Source organism: Grampus griseus, assembly GCF_964374135.1.
Source record: "Grampus griseus genome assembly, chromosome: 5".
Classification (NCBI taxonomy): Eukaryota; Metazoa; Chordata; class Mammalia; order Artiodactyla; family Delphinidae; genus Grampus; species Grampus griseus.
Window position 1 is genome coordinate 141,345,090 of NC_138998.1, and position 19,607 is coordinate 141,364,696.

Sequence of the window (19,607 nt, forward strand, 5' to 3'; positions counted from 1 at the left end):
AAGAATGAAAACTTTAATAATCAAACTGTAAAACTCAAGGGTAATTGACACCTGGGAAAGGAGAAATACTAAACAGAAAAGAGAGCTAAAGAAGGGCTTCCCTGGTGGCACAGTGGTTAAGAATCGCCTGCCAATGCAGGGGACATGGGTTCGAGCCCTGGTCCGGGAAGATCTCACATGCTGCAGAGCAACTAAGCCTGTGTGCCACAACTACTGAGCCTGAACTCTAGAGCCCGCGAGCCACAACTCCTAAGCCCACAAGCCACAACTCCTGAAGCCCAGGTGCCTACAGCCCATGCTCTCCAACAAGAGAAGCCGCCGCAATGAGAAGCCCACGCACCACAACGAAGAGTAGCCCCTGCTCGCCGCAACTAGAGAAAGCCCGTGCACAGCAACGAAGACCCAACGCAGCCAAAAAAGAATAAATTAAATAAACTTTTTAAAAAGAGAGCTAAAGAAATTGCAGGAAATGGAGCAAAGCTAGGGAGGAGGAAGCCCAGAAAGGCAGCTACCAGACAAGGGGAGCACTAGCGAGCATGCAGAATCTGCCCAGGCTGTGGCCGGCTCTGACCCGGCCACTGGACGAGGCAGACACTACCGAGCCCAGTGGAGAGTGAGAGGAAACCACGGAACGAAGCACAGATTTGGCACTGACCACCTCGGGGGGGCCAGGGTTTAGGAGTCAGGAAGAGCTAACTGCCTGTCAGGAGAAACACCAGTTCTCTTCAGGAAAAGGTACCAGAGCCCAGAGCCCACAGCCCATCTCCTGCAGTGTCCTGTGTGTGCACAACTGAACATTTAACCAGCAGGACCGGCGAGGGTGAGGAGAGCAAGGCACTTGCTTTGGTTGCAAATTTAAGGGGTGCCAACAAAGCTTAGTAACCAAGGTTTTTAAAATATATTGTAAAGCAACTTTTAAAAATCAGAACTACTGCAACAATTCCATAATAAGCAATATATCAAAATTTAAAATCAAGATGGAATCAGTAATAGTACTATACCAAGACATATTAGAGCCTGAGGCAAAAGGAAAATCAATAATAGCGATTTAGTCCATTAATAAGGGATCGATTAAATTATGGTACACACATACATGCATGCCATGGAAAATGTTTATTACAGTTTTCTGTTAAAATAGCTGGTTTCGGGCTTCCCTGGTGGCTCAGCGGTTGAGAGTCCGCCTGCCGATGCAGGGGACGCGGGTTCGTGCCCCGGTCCGGGAGGATCCCACATGCAGCGGAGCGGCTGGGCCCGTGAGCCATGGCCGCTGAGCCTGCGCGTCCGGAGCCTGTGCTCCGCAACGGGAGAGGCCGCAACAGTGAGAGGCCCGCGTACCACAAAAAAAAAAAAAAATAGCTGGTTTCCCCACTAAGCTTTGTTTGCCAAAAGCAAGCTCCACGGCTGATGTGTCTTCACAGACACATAGGCTGGTACAGTACCCGGGACATGGTAAGCGCTCGGGTTCAACATGGAAAGTGAACCAGCTCCCAGCGATTGAGAGCCTCAGCAGCGCAGCGTGTGGAGATGGTCTGTCTCTCCTCCTATTTCCATGGGCATTTTCAAAGTCAAGGCAATGCTGCCGTCCAAGAAGAGAACACCAGACTAGCGCCCTTGAGAACAGTAATGCCCAGGTCTCCAATTACGATTTTCAACCTCGCCACAGGCCACAAAATGAGCCAAAATTACAAATGCTTTCAAGTTTTCCTGACAATTCTTACAGATATCCAAAATCTATGCACTAGTAACCATTTAATGAGTTATTAAGGGATGTTCAAATGTCATATTCATGAGGAAAATTCAACACATTAACTAGAATTTTCTGAGATCTCTAATCCAAGATCTCAAGAAGAGAAAAGTTCAGATCACCAACACAGATAGTTGGAATTCCTCAAAATTCAATGTATTTCCTATGCTGCTTTCAGGCTACAACAGCAGGAGTGAGTCACTGCAACAGAGATCACATGGTCCACAGAGCCTAAAATATTCTATGTGGCCCTTTAGAGGAAAGCCTGCCAACCCCTGCTTTAGATAATGAAAAGAAAATAAGCCAATCTTCTCTAGATCTTAAGAGGCAAAGTTAATATCTGGGTGATGACTGAAATATGGGGCAAACTCCAGGTAATATGTCTAGCTGAAATTCTTCATTGACTGCTGTTTAACTTTGAGGTGGCAAAAACACAGATTGACAAATGTCTCTAAAATTTCATATTTGGTCACAGTCAGCCAACATTAAGAAGCTAAAATGAGGGACTTCCCTGGTGGTCCAATGGGTGACTCTGCGCTCCCAGTGCAGGGGGCCCGGGTTTGATCCGTGGTCGGGAAACTAGATCCTACATGCTGCAACTAAGATTCCGTGGGCCACAACTAAAACCCGGCGCAGCCTAAATAAATAAATAAATAAATAAATATTCAAAAAAAAGAAAAAGAAGCTAAAATGGAACAAAACTAATTGGCACGGCCATGGTGCCACCTGACCTCGTGTTACTGCCAGGCTACATCTTTCTGAAGACCAGAGAATCCTCCAAGGTCACACCACGACTTAGCAAACAACAAACCCTGAACCACTTCCTGTTTCTTACGCAAATACTTCCTATTCCAACATTTCTACTCCAACCAAAAGCACTCTGTAGCGCTTCCCTGGTGGCGCAGTGGTTGAGAAGCTGCCTGCCGATGCAGGGGACACGGGTTCGTTCCCTGGTCCGGGAAGATCCCACGTGCTGCAGAGCAACTAGGCCCGTGAGCCACAACTACTGAGCCTGCGAATCTAGAGCCTGTGCTCCGCAACAGGAGAGGCCGTGATAGTGAGAGGCCCGCGCACCGTGATGAAGAGTGGCCCCCGCTCGCCACAACTGGAGAAAGCCCTCGCACAGAAATGAAGACCCAACACAGCCATAAATTAATTAATTAATTAATTAAAAAAAAAAAAGTATGAGTTCAACATATGCCCTTTAAAAAAAAAAAAAGCACTCTGTAAATAATGTATCAAAGTTCCAACTGTCAGGTCAAAAGAGACTGCCCATTCAATTCACTATTCTGCTACTTCAGTATTAAAAGGAAATGTCATTTCCCAAACTACTGTAGTACTAGGAGTCATTTGTTTCTTCCAATGACAAAAAAGTAGGTAAATTCTGCTTCCCACCATGAACCTAAGCAGAAGATACATTATAAATGGATTCATGGGCTGCAAAAGAGCAATCTCCCCATCTCTGCAGTCTTGAGAATTTGAGAGGCATCTGACATTGATAATAGAAGGACTGAAAGCAATGCTAAAATAAAGGTAGTAGTAAACTTAAAATGCTACGCAAGTAACTCTCCTTGAATGACGAGGCCCTCTCTCCACCTAGATACATGAGGCCTGTGCCTGGAGGCTGAGCGGGCTCTCCTGGTGAGACGTCAGAAAGCCACCCCCCAGACAGTCTGACGTCCAAGGCTGAGGTGCTCAAAGTAAAGGTGATGCGAGTGAGCTACCTTGTTCTTCCTTGTAAAAGAAATTATAACTTGTAACCTAGAAGCAACAAAGAATAAACACACCCAGTACTTCAAAACAAGCCAACCATAAAAATAAACCAAAAGGCATGACTTGTGATGTCTACTGACCTGAAACAAAACCCACAAATCAGTCATCCAAAACTGACTAAAATCTAAATTAGCCAAATTAGCACCATCAAGTAATTTTAAGGAACAAAGAGTAATACAATTCTTAGAGAAGACTGCACATGTTACATGAGAAAGAAGCAATTGGCAGAGCAATACAGTCAGACACTTCAGACCAAATGACGGACGGAAACTCGCAGTTAGAGGCCCACCAATTTTTTTTTTTTTGCGGTACGCGGGCCTCTCACCGCTGTGGCCTCTCCCGTCGCGGAGCACAGGCTCTGGACGCGCAGGCTCAGCGGCCATGGCTCACGGGCCCAGCCGCTCCGCGGCATGTGGGATCTTCCCGGACCGGGGCATGAACCCGTGTCCCCTGCATCAGCAGGCGGACTCTCAACCACTGCACCACCAGGGAAGCCCCCCACCAATTTTTAAAGAGGATATAGTAACTGACAGTGAACATGCTTGTTTTAGACTCGGGCCCCCTCCCCAGTCAAGTCAGAGCTTAAAAATCTGTGGTCTGTATGTACCATACGCAACCCTAACCAAGTACCTTAGATTAATTTTTATCTACTACTTAACAGAGAAGACACACAAAAAGACAACACAACACCCACCTCCCTGGTGAAGAAAGAAACCTCCTCACCATAGTCAAATCCCCTTCATGAACTCCGTCTGAACTCAGACTTCAGGCAGGTGGGAACCACTATCTCATCTGCTATGGGAGAGAGGTGTGCATCTCCATGTACCTTTACAGCAAATATGCAGAGCCTGACGGTCCTGTCCTCCACACTTGTATCAGCAGCGCATACCGCAGTAATCTTCCCCACCACCGCGAGAGGTCTGTCCGTGTTGATCTGCATAGCTCAAACGTATTTTCACTGATGCGTCCCAACATACTGATCACAATTTATTTCTCTATTCTCCAGCTGACAGAGGTTTAGGTCAGTTCCTAGTGCGTGCTGTAACAAACACAGCTGCTATGACATTTCTGCACACGTGTCCTGGGGTTTATGGGTAGAACTTTCCCTGGAGTAAGTATGCAGAAGTGGGTTACCTGTCCCAGGCCTGTGTCAATAGGACTGGTAAAATCCTAATGAAGGATGGGCAATGAGACAAAGTTAATGAGAAAGTTAAGTGCAAAAGAAACCAGGGAGAACTTCAAAGGCTGGAAGTAATCCTAACTCCTGAAATCCAGATCTCCGATGAGAAACAAAAATTGTGTTTGTCCAGCTCTTACTGAGCGTCAAGGAGAACGGCAACACCAGTGTCACACGACAGCAGTGGGGAAACAAGCCACAACCAGGAGTTTCTGAGGGTCCATCATACCAGGCTCAAGGCCAGCACGACACCCGGTGGCCCTCAGAATCCCAAGATCAGGGTACAACCCCAGACACGCACAGAAACTGCCTGTACCAGACGCTCTGTGCGCCAGGCTGATGCCCCGTGGCTGGAGGTGGAAGGAAAAGGACCGATGCTGGTGAGGATGGGGAATCTCCGGACACTTCACACCCCGAGTGCTGGCTAAGTAAGAAGAAATGCACAGAGAAGAGGTGGACAAGAGCCCCTGCCAGGCAGCACTGACTTCCCTAGCCTTGGCAGACGGAGCCTGGTCTAGGGCCGGCCTGGGGTTGCCCACAGTCCTATCAAGTGGCCATATGGAGCAGACACCTGAGAGGCTGATGTGAATGTTAAAAATTATCAACAGAGAACACAGACCTGGTTGGTGTAGCAAGAAGGTCATCCCCTTGAAGATACGGAAGCCAAGGCTTAAAAGATACACCACCACAGCAAGCAGCACCCCAGCCCTCCTGCTGGCAGCAGAAAGCACCTTGAGAGGCCCTCAGGGCCAGATATTGGAAGTGTCTAGATTTGGAGAGTTTAAAAAGGGTCTTCCAAAAAAAAGGCAGATAAACTGGAGCTATCGAGAAATTAAATGGCTGAGAAGACATAACCCTGAAAGAACTCACAGAGGCCAAGTTACAACAATGCCCCACTTGTCACCAAAGAGGTGGCCCTGGGGCCCCTCGGTAGAATCAAGTCTGTTATAAAGGGCCACTAACCCCAAGGGCCCATGGGGACTTCAAGGGAAGCAAAAGGAACAGGGCAACATAAGCCAGCCCTTCATTCTGGGAAAATGTGTCATGTCGTGGAAAATCCAAAGCCACCCAAATCCTAGCAGAGCTGGAAATGCTCTGATATGGACCCTAGGGCGCCGCTGAAGGTGATCACAGCACAGCTGGGAGAAAGTCGGCTGAAAAGGAGCCAGTGGAAGGGAGAACTTGGAAATGCCTAAGCAAGAGATGACAGCTAATTGAGCAAAATCCCAGAGGGCAACTAATCAAAAGCACAGCTAATCAAAGCCAGAGGTGGAAACCCCAAAAGGCCACATGAGAGAAGAAAGTGAGGGTGAGAGGGTATACACAAGTGAGGCAGAGAGACGAGAAAGCTCAGGCCCACAGGCCTCGGCTCTCCCTGGGGAGCAGGAAGGAGAGCCACCTGCTGGGATAAGTGCCCCTGCCCCACAGAGGGCTGAAGAGCAGCGCAGGGGCCGGAGTCACAGAGAGAGTCTGAGTCTGACCCGGCCACGGTGGAGATGAAAGTGGCACCGATAAGGATGCAGAGGAGGGTTCCAGGGGGACTGAGGACCAGGTGAGGGTGAAACGGCATGACTCTGTGCATCTGAAACCTTCTCCTCAAGCATCACCACAGCTAGGAAGGGAGAAGGTGGATGGCCGGTCCAAGGTCAGAGCATCAGGAGATGGTGGTGAGGGTCCAGGTTAGCTGGACGGAGGGGAGGCCATGGAGGAAAGAGAAGCAGTAAGCAGCAGGAGTCTCAGCGAGGTTCGGGGAGTGATGGGAGGAGGGAGCTGAGCAAGAGAGCATGTGTCTAAGGACCACGACGGGCTCTCCACCTCAGAGGCTGGAAACCCACGTGATGATAAACCCAGGGCCCTCTGTATGCTGTTGTAATAATGAATGTGTGTCATAATGTATCTGTCCAAATCCACTGAATGGACAACACCCAGAGTAAACTCTTAGGTAAACTATGGTCTTTGGGTGACTGACGTGCCAAAGTAGGTTCACCCTCGGTAGAAAATGTCCCATTCTGGTGAGTGATGGTGATAACAGGGAAGGCTACGCATGGGGGGCAGGGGGGGGGACAGGGGTATATGGGAAATCTTTGCATCTTCCTCTCAGTTTTGTTGTGAAGCTACAACTGCTCTAAATAATTATTTGTAAAAACCCCCATCTCTGGGTCTGAGGCACCCAAGCTGCTGAAAATGGGCAGCCTTTGACCATGAAGGTGGCGAGGAAAGCCAAACCCCCAAGAAAAAGGCAAACTATAGTCAAGGTGTGGAGAGGCCAAACGGAACAGGAGGGTTGCTTGCAGTACAGGAAGGGTCCTAGCTCTGGAGGACTCAGGCTGGACGCTAGCAGAGATGGAGAAAGTGGGTATACAGTGTGCGTATCAGAAGGCGGCCACAGAGAACGGAGCGGCAAGACCTGCCTCAGGCCGCTTTGCACAGGGATCCCAAGACGGGTCTGAGGCTGACAGCCTGCACACGGCTGTGCTTGGGGGTCAGATGGAAGACTGTCAAGTAAGCAAGTAAACGTCTCTGCAGGTGGATTGGGAGGAAGACCAGAATTTTAAGAACCACCAAACCAAGAGTTTACCACTCAGCCCCCAAACCCAGGGTGGCACGAACCACACAGAGAGAGCACCAGGAGAAGCCCTCTGCTCAGGCTCGAGGAGTAGCAGCGGGATCTCGCAGCAGTGACCGTGCTGGCAATGGGAGTCCTCGGGTAACTCAAACTCTGTGGAAAGGAAATGTGATCCTCTGAACTCCTGCTTCTTGCCCTGGACTGGGCCTAGCTGCAGAAACATGTGACCTCAGGGCATATAAAACCTCAGCATTGGGCTTCCCTGGTGGCGCAGTGGTTGAGAGTCCGCCTGCTGATGCGGGGGACATGGGTTCGTGCCCTGGTCCAGGAAGATCCCACATGCCGCGGAGCGGCTGGGCCCGTGAGCCATGGCCGCTGAGCCTGCACGTCCGGAGCCTGTGCTCCGCAACGGGAGAGGCCACAGCAGTGAGAGGCCCGCGTACCGCAAAAAAAAAAAAAAAAGTCTCAGGAATGTGACCCCACAAGGTCGTCTACAGACTCCTGGCCTCACCCCAAGCTATGCATGTGTGGATCTGATCATAAACAGCATATCTAAGACTCTGAAAACTAAAATATCAACTATCATCCAGGTCCCAAACAGGGACATACATGAGGGGCAGAGCATCAGGAGATGATGGTGAGGGATCAGCCTCACAGCAACAGCACTGCAAAAGCTTCTTAAAAATGGAACTGAAAGGAGTTCCCTGATGGCCTAGTGGTTAGGATTCAGCACGTTCACTGCTGTGGCCGGGGTTCAATCCCCGGTCAGGGAACTGAGATCCCAAAAGCTGTGCAACATGGCCAAAAAAAAAAAAAAAAAAAATGGAACTGACATGGAAGCCACAAACAGAGAAGGCTGGTCAGAACTTGTGACCTGAACCCAACCAGGCTGACCGCTGCTGAAACAAAACATCAACACCTCCCATAAGATTTAAGCAAGACCCAGGGTCTCAAAACATAATATTCAAATGTCCACAGTACAACCCAAAAATTACTCAGCCTACAAAGAAACAGGAAAAATCCCAACTCACGTGGGACAAGACAACCAAGAGATTCCAAGGCCAAGATGACACAGATGTGAGAAGTATCTTACAAAGACTTAGAGAAGCTATTTAATGAAGTGCTCAAGAACTAAAAGCAAACACTTGAAATAAATGGTGTGGTAGCAGAATCCTAAAATGGGTCAACGTTTCCTGCCCTAATCCCCGAGACCGATATATAACACCCTGGTCACATTAAGTTGCCTGGTCAAGGCAGGAGACTCTGCAGATACAATTAAGGTTACTAATCAGCTGACTCTGAGTTAATCAAAAGGGAGTTTATCCAGTTATGCCAAATATAAACCCGTGACCCCATCAAAAACTGAGCTGGGCTTCCCTGGTGGCGCAGTGGTTGAGAGTCCGCCTGCCGATGCAGGGGACACGGGTTCGTGCCCCGGTCCGGGAAGATCCCACGTGCCGCGGAGCGGCTGGGCCCGTGAGCCATGGCCGCTGAGCCTGCGCGTCCGGAGCCTGTGCTCCGCAACGGGAGAGGCCACAACAGTGAGAGGCCCATGTACCGCAAAAAAAAAACCAAAAAAAAAACAGTGAGTTTTCTCTGGCGGGCAAAAGAGGAGGAAATCCAAGAGGTTCTGAAGTCTAAGAAAGGTTCGGCAAGCTGTTGTGACTTGCAGATGGGGAGAGGTTACGTGATAAGGGATTCAGTCAGCCCTGGGAGCTAAACGTGGCCCCGCCTGACAGCCAGCAAGGAAACAGGGACCAGAGTCCTATCAACGCAGGGAATTGGATTCTTCCAGCAACCTGGATGTACGTGGAAATGATTCTTGTGCAGAGCCTCTGGAAAGGAGCCTTGCCTGGACAACCCTTGATTTGGGCCACTTGAGACCCTGTAGGTAGCCCAACCCAGCCCACTCAGACCTCTGACCTACAGACCTTGAAGTAGGTGTTGTTTCAGCCAATAAGTTTGTGGTAATTTGTTAAGCACCAGTGGAAAATAAGTCCGGATTCTGGCTCCTGGAAGTGGGGTGCTGTCAAAACCATCACCTATTCTAAGTTCACCCTGAAGTTCACCCATGATAGCATCTGGGACTCAGTGATTGCCCTAAGGTGGGAACATTCCTTTTGTTTATATTATTTTCCTAAAATAGTATTGAATAGAGAGTGTATCCCTTAATTCTCCGGGAAATTTGTTTCTTCTATTTTTTAGAACTATAGTCAAATTAAGTGCATTTGCTTGAAAAATGGGCCCAATCAGCAAATGCTAACTACTATGTAAATAAACATGAACTTTTAAATATCATCCACCGTACACTTTGAGTTTGGTGCACTGTCCCGGCTTCAAGTCTCCCAGAAGCTGCAGTATGGTGTCCAAGAGCACCCGACTTGAGTTAACCAGGAATTCACGACCACTTGCTACGGCAGCTACATCTGCAACATAAAGATGAAACAAAGCGTCAAAAGTCTGTCCAAGATAGAGGATGTGTTGCTGTCCTTCTCCTAGCAGACTTAATGAACACACAGAATGGTTATCCACAGAGCTAACAGCCCAGACAGGGTAACTGACAACCACAGCCGTTACTAAAACGGTGAGTGACGTCCGCTGTGATTAGCAAATGCCTCAGTAGTGGAACAGAGCACTGGATCTAAATACGTCTGCAGCCTGAGCACAGCACAGCAAGTGGACACCAGGCTCCAGAATACTGGATTAAACAGCTATGGGCTGTCAGGGTCCAAACAGAAGGTAGGGGCTGATTATCTATCTGGGACCAAGGACACTAAAATCCACTTTCAACCCTGGGAGTGAAATCCTAATGACTCTAAACCAGAATACCAAACTGAGATCATGAGGTCAAGAGAGAATACAAAAACTGATTCCAAAAAGAAATTTTTCTAAATTGTACATCCTGCTGTGGGTCAGCAAGTATCACATTTCTTCATGCTTGAGGCCCCACAGAACCAGCACGGGGACCAGACCAAGTCACTACACGGACTCCCATGGACACCGCTGCAGATAACACTGGCTCCATCACATTCCCAAATACCCGTGAGGACACGTCAGTGATCCAGAATATTTATGTATGTGTCGGTAAGATTTTTCTTTAGCTAGGTCTAACAATAAAGCATGATTCAAAGTGACTAAAATTTCTAACCCAAATGAGCCGGCCAGGGTGGAGACAAGAAGGGCAGCAGCATCCTCGTTCTCCTGACTTCAGTGGAAATGCTTCCAGTAATTCACAGTTAAGTGAATCTCCAGCAGAGATCCTCTACAAGTTTAAGGAAGGGTTCTTCTATTTTTAGTTTGCTAATAACTATCGAGAATGGAAGATTAATTTTATCACTGATTTGTTCTGCTTTGATTAACGGTAACCTAATGGCAGAATATAAAATTTCATCTATGCTACCAGAACAACTTTATGAAATCAGATCCTGGACATTCCTATTTATTTTTGTTTATCTGAGCTGAGGAGGATCAAAAGAGATATATTAAAGTTTCCTAAACCTAACAGATTTTTTTTCCCATTTCTGCTTGTCCTTCCAGCACTTTTTGCCTCTTTCCTTGCATTGGTGCTATTTGGTATATAATTTCATGACAGCTATAACTTTACTAAGACAGGACCCTTAACTGATACAAATGTAACCTTCTGTGTTCAATGAATTTGAACCTGATGACTCTATTTTCTACCATAGGAAACACTCTAGTTTTACTAAAGAAATACTTGGGGGGAATGAAGCATTTGGCATCATAAACTCAAAGTCATTTTAAGGTAGTTTTTTGGGGAAGACATTCTTCATGTTATGACTACATACGGGAACTCCCCAGTGAAACATACATTCTAGCTACATACTTTAGTAGTTTCCAGAGACGACATCCCAGCAAACCACGGCTCTTGTTTGCAGACCTTGGGTTGTTCCTGCCCTAAGACTCCAGTGTGACCAGCAGAATGCAGCGCAGCTGCTGCATGACTTTCAAGGCAAGATAGAAAGAGCCTGGCAGCTTCCACCTCCGTCTCTCGCCACTTGCTCTAGGAGCCCTGGGTCGCTAGGAAAGAAATCTGACTCTCCTGAGGCTGCCGTGATGCAGACTACAGAAAAAGCACACAGTTGGAGAGGCCTGGGACTACACTAGGATAGGAAGATGTCCCACTAGCCCCCAGCTGTTCCATCCCTCAGCAATTTGAGGCACCCCAGCTGAGGCCCCAGACAGCAGAGTAGCAGCAAATCCTCGCTGCCAAGCCCTGAGAAAATTGCAGGTTCCGGAGCAAAATAAATGACTACCGTTGTTTAAAGACAAAGGTTGGGGGCAGTTTGTTACCTAGCAACAGATAACAGGAACATCACTAATATATCACTGAAGAAAAAAAGTACCCTGTATCTGAGCAGGCAACAACACCCAACAGAACACAACAAATGTACTGGTAACTGAAGTCCCCTATCATGTATCCAGTATTATAATAGCAAATGCCAATGCTGCATTCCAAGCAAACTATGAAGTAAAATAAACGTGAATAAATTCCTGCTCAGATAGCTCCAGTATTTGTCAGTCTGTCTGGGATGCTTATGAGTCAACCATAGGACTACAAAGGATTGCTGGTTTAATTTTCTGTTAAAATGTACTTTTTTTTCCCTAGGTTCATTTTTCTTTAAAGTTTATAAATATTTCTAGAAGTTACCATAGTAATTATATAATTTAAGGAATGAAACTAGTGTGAATTATGTATGCTGATAAAAAATATAAAGAGCTGAGGCAGATTATGTCTGATAGTTTTGCTTTAGGTTGTAACAATTCTGTCTTATTTTCGACAATAGAAATAATAATAAGGTACTGGCATAATGACAGTCATACAGATCAATGGTAGAACTGAGAGACCAGAAATAAACACTCAAATTTATGATCAACTGAGTTTCAAGAAGGGGATCAGGACAATTGAATGGAGAAAGGATAAAAAAGTAATCTTTTTAACAAATGGTGCTGGGACAACTGAATATTCACATGCAAAGAAATAAAAACTGGACCCCTACCTCACACCATACATAAAAATTAACTCAAAATAGATCAAAGACCTAAATGTATGAGCTAAAATTATAAACCTCTTAGAAGAAAACACAGGAGTAAATCTTCATGTCTTTGAATTAGACAATGGTTTCTTAGATATGACAACAAAAACACAAGCAACTATAGAAAAAACACACTGGATATCATCAAAAATTAAAACTTTTTTGCTTCAAAAGACACTATCAAGAAAGTGAAAAGACAACTACAGAATGAGAAAAGTTTTGCAAATCATATGCCTGATAAGGGACTGGTATCTAGAATATACAAAGAACTCTTATAACTCAATAATAAAAAGACAAATGACAATTTTTTTACCATCTTTATCGGAGTATAACTGCTTTACAATGGTGTGTTAGTTTCTGCTGTATAACAAAGTGAATCAGTTATACATATACATATGTCCCCATATCTCCTCCCTCTTGCGTCTCCCTCCCTCGCACCCTCCCTAGCCCACCCCTCCAGGCGGTCACAGAGCACTGAGCTGATCTCCCTGTGCTATGCGGCTGCTTCCCACTAGCTATCTATTTTACATTTGGTAGTGTATATATGTCCATGCCACTCTCTCACTTTGTCACAGCTTACTCTTCCCCCTCCCCGTGTCCCCAAGTCCATGCTCTAGTAGATCTGTGTCTTTACTCCCGTCTTGCCCCTAGGTTCTTCATGACCATTTTTTTTTTTTTTAGATTCCATATATATGTGTTAGCATACAGTATTTGTCTTTCTCTTTCTGACTTACTTCACTCTGTATGACAGACTCTAGGTCCATCCACCTCACTACAAATAACTCAATTTCGTTTCTTTTTATGGCTGAGTAATATTCCACTGTATATATGTGCCACATCTTCTTTATCCATTCATCTGTCAATGGACACTTAGGTTGCTTCCATGTCCTGGCTATTGTAAATAGAGCTGCAATGAACACTTTGGTACATGACTCTTTTTGAATTATGGTTTTCTCAGGGTATACGCCCAGTAGTGGGATTGCTGGGTCGTATGGTAGTTCTGTTTTTAGTTTTTTAAGGAACCTCCATACTGTTCTCCATAGTGGCTGTATCAGACAATTTTTTTTCTTTTTATTTGGTTGCACTGGGTCTTATTTGCAGCTCGCAGGCTCCTTAGTTGCGGCTCACCAGCTCCTTAGTTGCAGCACGCGGGCTCCTTAGTTATGGCATGTGAACTCTTAGTTGCAGCATGCATGTGGGATCTAGTTCCCTGACCAGGAATTGAACCCAGGCCCCCTGCATTGGGAGCGGGGAGTCTTACCCACTGCACCACCAGGGAAGTCCCTCAAATGACTTAATTTTGAAATGGGCAAAGGACTTGAACAGACATTTCTCCAAAGAAGATACACAAATGGCCAATGAATACATGAAAAGATGCTCAATATCATTAGCCATCAGGGATATGCAAATCAAAACCATGACAAAGTACTACTTCATACCCACTAGGGATGGCTATAACCAAAAAACAACTTTAAAGTGTTGGCAAGTATGTGGAGAAGCCTCATGCACTGCTGGTGAGAATGTAAAACGGTGCAGCCACTGTCAAAGAATGGTCTGACAGTTCCCCAGATGCTAAAAGCCATATCATACGACCCAGCAATTCCACTCCCAGCTGTACAGCCAAGAGAAATGAAAACATATATCTACACACAAACTTTTACACAAATTTTCACAGCATCATTATTTATAATAACCAAAAAGTAGAAACAACCCAAATGTCCATCGATTGATGAATGGATAAATGTGGTATAGCCAAACAATGGAATATTATTCAGCCATAGAAAGGAATGAAGTACTGGTACATGCTATGACATGGACACCTTGAAAACACTATGCTAAATGAAAGAAGCCAGTCACAAAGGACCCCATGTTATATGGTCCCAGTATATGAAATGTCCAGCACAGGCGAATCTATAGATACAGAAAGTAGATTGGCTGCCTACAGCTAGAAGAATGGCAGGATTGGGGAACGATGGCTGAGGTGAGCAGAGCTCCTCTTCGGGTGATGAAAATGTTTAAACATTGACTGTGGAGATGGACGCACAATTACATGAATGTACTAAAGCCATCAAATTACATACTTTAAGTTGGCAAATTGTATGGTATATTTTTATCTCAATAAAGCTGTTAAAAAGTAAATATAGTAATAATAACAGTGGGGATATGACTGTCATGTTCAGTGGATTACTCAGTCTCTACTGCTCATCCTGGACCTGTTCTCTATAAACTGCTCTTCTGAAGCACTCACACTACATCACGTTTTTTGAAAGAAACATAAGAAAGTTTCCTCTATGAATACTGTGACTGACTTACTGTTTGGTTTTTGTTTCTTTGCATTTGCTGTGGTACTTTCTTATCAAGTCAATGATTTGGCTGTCAGGGTGGGGGAGTGGGCCAAAGGCCATGGGTAACCTCAGTCTGGAAACCGCCTCTGTACACTATGTATGGAAACCCCCTTAGAGCTGGAGGGAATGCCCAGTCCCGCTGGGAAGTGGCTCCCAGAAGCCAGTTTCTCTCCCACTTACGTGACCTGGCTTCTGTGGTGAGAAGTCAGGCTAGAGAGAAACACCCTGTAACCTGAGGGCCAGCTGAGAGGGGTGAGTCTACTGTCCTTCCCTGTTTGCTGCTGTCAGTCTGCAGTGTCAACATGACTCCCGGGAAGTGTTCCCATACCTCTTATAACCTCCTTGCGCTTTCACCTGCCAAACCTGCCTCGCCAGGCTGGATAAGTTTCCACCATGGAGTGAGCATGCTCTGACCGTTAGGAGGCCCAGTCACAGAAAAAAATCAAGGGCAAGGCCTATGGTGACAGAGTGCCACTGCCAGCCAAACGCTATCACCTGTTGACCTACTATGAAGGAAACAGCTCCAAGCAGAACCCCCAACTTTCCTACGGCTCATCTACAAGCATAATTCCTGTTCTTTCCATTTGTTCACATTCTTTCCCTTAACATGCAACTGCACTCTCAGGAAAGAAAGACTCCCAGCATCTTTTGCTTCTCCCAACCTGTAACTGTGACTCTGAGACCATTATCAGAAAGATACTCCTCCCTTCTCTGGGACACAGCCCCTGCAAAGTTTAATGGACAGATGTTTATTTTGTAAATGGAACAGATAAAGAAAAGGCACTACAGAAGGATAATTTTTAGAAGTCCCAGAAAATTCTCCTATACACAAATTAGAGCCGATCTGAATATTATTTGCCCATATACTATGTAAGATTCAAGAAATAACCAAAGAATTAACTATAGTCCCAGAATCCTGGTTCTATGGACAGAGTTAAACAACTGGGGCAAAAGCCAAAAGACTCCAGATGATTCTTCTCATCTTTACCTCATCTTCTCTAGAGCTAAAGCCACGGAAGGCCATAGGCCACCAATGACCAGCTTAATAGAAAAAGGACTAGTAATTCCTTGTACCAGCCCCACAATCGCTTAATACTACCTGCTTAAAAAAAACTCTAATGGTTGAGGATGTGGATTTGTCCAAAATCCGTGAACAATTCCTCTTCTCCGTCCTGCCGGAGCCGCTTCTCTACAGGAACAGATTAATGCTCAGGTCTCTTTAGTGTCACATTCTATAAAATTGGCCAATTTACTTGCCTTCACCTAGAAAAATCAACAATTCACCCTGAAAGTCATGTCCCCAGGGATTCACTGAAGTTCTATCCTGCTTCTTTCAAGTCTTAATCCCAGATCTTAAGGATACAGTGGAGCTCTTTGTGGGGTCCTTCTGATCCAACACATACATAACCTCCTCTTACATTCCATTAGTCTGGAAAACTCTAAGGCTGACTGTGTTTATCTCCTCACTGAGGTTGCTAAGAAGGGAGATGAGCTTCCAAAGAAACACTCCAATTGGCCAAAACAACAGCTCATTATCTAGGCCATACTCTGGCAACTGAAGGAAGGGCATTATCTAAGGAAAGATTACACAGTCACCCAAATTATCCAAGACAAACCACTGACAGACGATGAAGAGAATTTCTGTGATTAACTGGATATGGTAGATGACAGATACCAAATTCTCCTGAATTGGCAAGACCAGTTATACGACTAGACTAAATCAAACATGCCAGAAGCATGCCCAGGGGACAGAGAAGCCAAAACAGCCTTCAGCAATCTCAAAATCTCTCTCAACAATTACCTCTAACATCCAGGAGTATCATAAACCTTTCTGTCTATGTACATGATGGGTTAAGGCGGTGCTCTAGGGCAGTGGTCTCCAAGTAGCAAGGGAGGATGATTTTGCCACCAGGACACAACTGGCAACATCTGGAGACATTCTCAGTTGTCACAACTGGGGGTTGCTTCTGGCCTCTAACGGGTAGATTCTAGGGATGTTTCTGAACTCCTACAATGCACAGAACACTCCCCATAACACAGAATTCTACTGCCGAGGCCGAGAAGCTCTGCTCTAGGGACATTAACTCAATGACACGGCACACACCAAAGACCCACTGCCGCTCAGAGCCTGTCACCTGATCCAGGAGGCAAGTCTCACGGCCCCCTTTTCTCAAAGCAGCCGCACAAGTCCAGGGCTGGGGCAGACCTTAGTCATCATCTGGGGTCTAAGACTCTTTTCTCAGAAGATGAAGCTGAGGGTCAGAGTCAAGAACACAGGGCTGGCCAGTGGTAGAAGCAGAACTGGACACTGGGCCTCAATCCCGCCCACCCTCCGCACTGCTCCCCTGAGGTGGAGGAGCCAGGAGCAGTGCTGCTTGCTGACCCAGGGCGCTCTGCTGTCAACTCTGTGGGACTGTTACGTCCACAAAAGATAAGCTGGATCCAGTCCTGCCATAAATTATCAACAATCAAGAAGTAATCTGGGGGAGTTCCCTGGCGGTCCCGTGGTTAGGACTCGGTGCTTTCACTGCCAGGGTCTGGGTTCCATCCTGGTCGGGGAACTAAGATCCTGCAAGCCACGCAGTGTGGCAAAAAAGAAAAAAAAAAAAAGGTAATTTTGATTCTGTAATCATTATCTAACATTGTTTGAATGAAGAAACCCAGAATTAAGAGGCAACGAGTGCAATTATGACTTTCAAATAGTCAAAAAGTAGTTCGAAAAATAAGTTTTCCACTTGCAAGCTAAGCAAGTCAATCTTCACAGGGCTGTGATAATAATTTGCCATCTTCTTTTAAGTTCTATATTTGTCCACTTATAAAAGTTGTTGGAGGGACTTCCCTGGTGGCACAGTGGCTAAGAATCCGCCTGCCAACGCAGGGGACAGGGGTTCGAGCCCTGGACTGGGAAGATCCCACATGCGGCAGAGCAACTAAGCCCGTGCGCCACAACTACTGAGCCTGCACCCTAGAGCCCGTGAGCCACAACTACTGAGCCTGTGTGCCACAACTACTGAAGCCTGTGTGCCTACAGCCCGAGCTCTGCAACAAGAGGAGCCACCACAATGAGAAGCCCGCGCACCACAACGAAGAGCGGACCCCACTCACCGCAACTAGAGAAAGCCTGTACGCAGCAATGAAGACCCAACAACAAAGACCCAATGCAGCCATAAATAAATAAGTAAATAAAGTTTTTACAAAAGAGTTGTTGGAAACAATCGCACCCCCATATCAAACAGGACCTTGGTTTACAATGTGTTACCACTTCACCGTAGCTCAGTAACATTCACAAAATGTGTAAGGTAGTCAGAGCAGGTATTACTGTTCCACTTCGCAGATAAGGAAAATAAAGTCCAGAGAATTTACATCCTGGGAAGTGGACTAGCTGGGCCTGAAAATCCAGACACTTTATACTATTTTAATCTATTATTAAGAACAGTGACTATGGATGAGTAAGAAATTTCATAATTTCAATGTTTAAACAAATCCTTGACATCCAGTTTTTGCTTAGCATACAGTAAACTGAAAAGAGCTACACCTCCATTCTTTAAAAGGGGCAGTTTAAATAATTCAAAAAATCACAACTTATCTCGAACACATCAGAGTTGAGGCTGAAGGTCAACCAACTGATATGAAAAATAAGAAAAGGCAGGTGCTGCAAGGAGAGCTGTGAGGCAAGCACTTGCTCACCTGGGGCAGGCGCTGGAGGCCAGATAAGCCAGCCAGAAAACTCAGCTAAGAGGTGTAGCAAATTGCCAGGCGAGCAGCTGCCTGGGCTGCTGGCGGGCAGAGGGGTTGGCTACAAAAGGAAGGGGAGGGCAGATGGGGAGATGAGGCGGAGGTAGTGGAACTGTTCCAGGTCTTCACTGTGGTGGTGACATGACTGCATGCACTTGTCAAAACTCACAGGACTGCAAAAAGGTGAGAAAAAAACTGTGATGGGTGAGTTTACCATAGGTAAACTTAAAAGAAGAATCGTTGTTTTAGAAGGCAGAGGATCTATCTGACGGCTAACCAAGGTGTCTGCTGTACTGCCTACTCCCCGTGGGACAGAGTCTTGGTATCTGACACACATAAGGCCCCAACGCCTCTGCAGAGCAGCACGAACATAGTACGTAATCATCCCGTACGATTCACCAGCGCGTAAGGGGAATGTGGACACGCCCACGACCAGGCAGGGAAAAACAAAGCCAGGTTGAGCTTGTCTGCTGGGCAACAGGCTGGCAATTCAAGCAGCTCAAACTCACAACTCAGCAGAATGAAAAGTCACACACATCATAGACCTTTGAGGTCACCTGCCAACAGCAGAACATCTAACCATCAAATCTGCAAATACCTTCTGCTAAAAAAGAGACCTTAAAGGAATATTGAAAGGTGGAGCAGTGCAAGCCTCCACCAGCTGAAGGCACTATGATGAAAGTGCATTCTGCAGTCCTCCAGCGGATAAAGTGCCGGGCTAAATCAGGACTGGCTGAACACCGCCCAGGTCTCAGCGTCTGCCCCAGAAGAATAGCACCAGTTTCTAAGGGATTATGAGGAAATCATCTACATGAGATCTACTTCGTGAGGGTTTCAATAGATGAAGAAATGTAACATTTCCCCTCTCATTAACAGCAGAGAACAGCATAGCATACAGCAGAGATGAAAAAGCAATGTAAGAAAGTAAGTCATAGCTCTATATTTAACTATTTCATTGACTTAGAACAAAAAGCCTCAATACTCCCTAGTATATACCACCTCCTACTATTTGAGGATATTAGTGTTAGTTATATAACCATCTGGCTTTATCCTTTACAGCAGTTTTGCCACAGAATTCTATCTAACTATAATCTTTGGGAAAATTTTACTAAAGAGACAATTTAGGGTTTTGGAATTCTTTAGTTACAACACCAAAACAACAGCCAGAGTTTAACTTAGGCTCTGCTTAAGGCTTTTACTTTAGCTAGACATT

The 19,607-nt window shown here is 45.9% G+C and overlaps 1 protein-coding gene across 1 annotated transcript in view; it reads right to left on the reverse strand.

The window, feature by feature from the left end:
- HSF2BP (heat shock transcription factor 2 binding protein) overlaps positions 1-19,607 on the reverse strand; it is an 81,353-nt gene that overhangs the window by 36,840 nt on the left and 24,906 nt on the right. Inside the window, exon 6 of the mRNA XM_082654344.1 lies at positions 9,569-9,686. Within this exon, the coding sequence (XP_082510470.1) occupies positions 9,569-9,686 (118 nt within the window). The remainder of the gene's footprint in view (positions 1-9,568; positions 9,687-19,607) is intronic.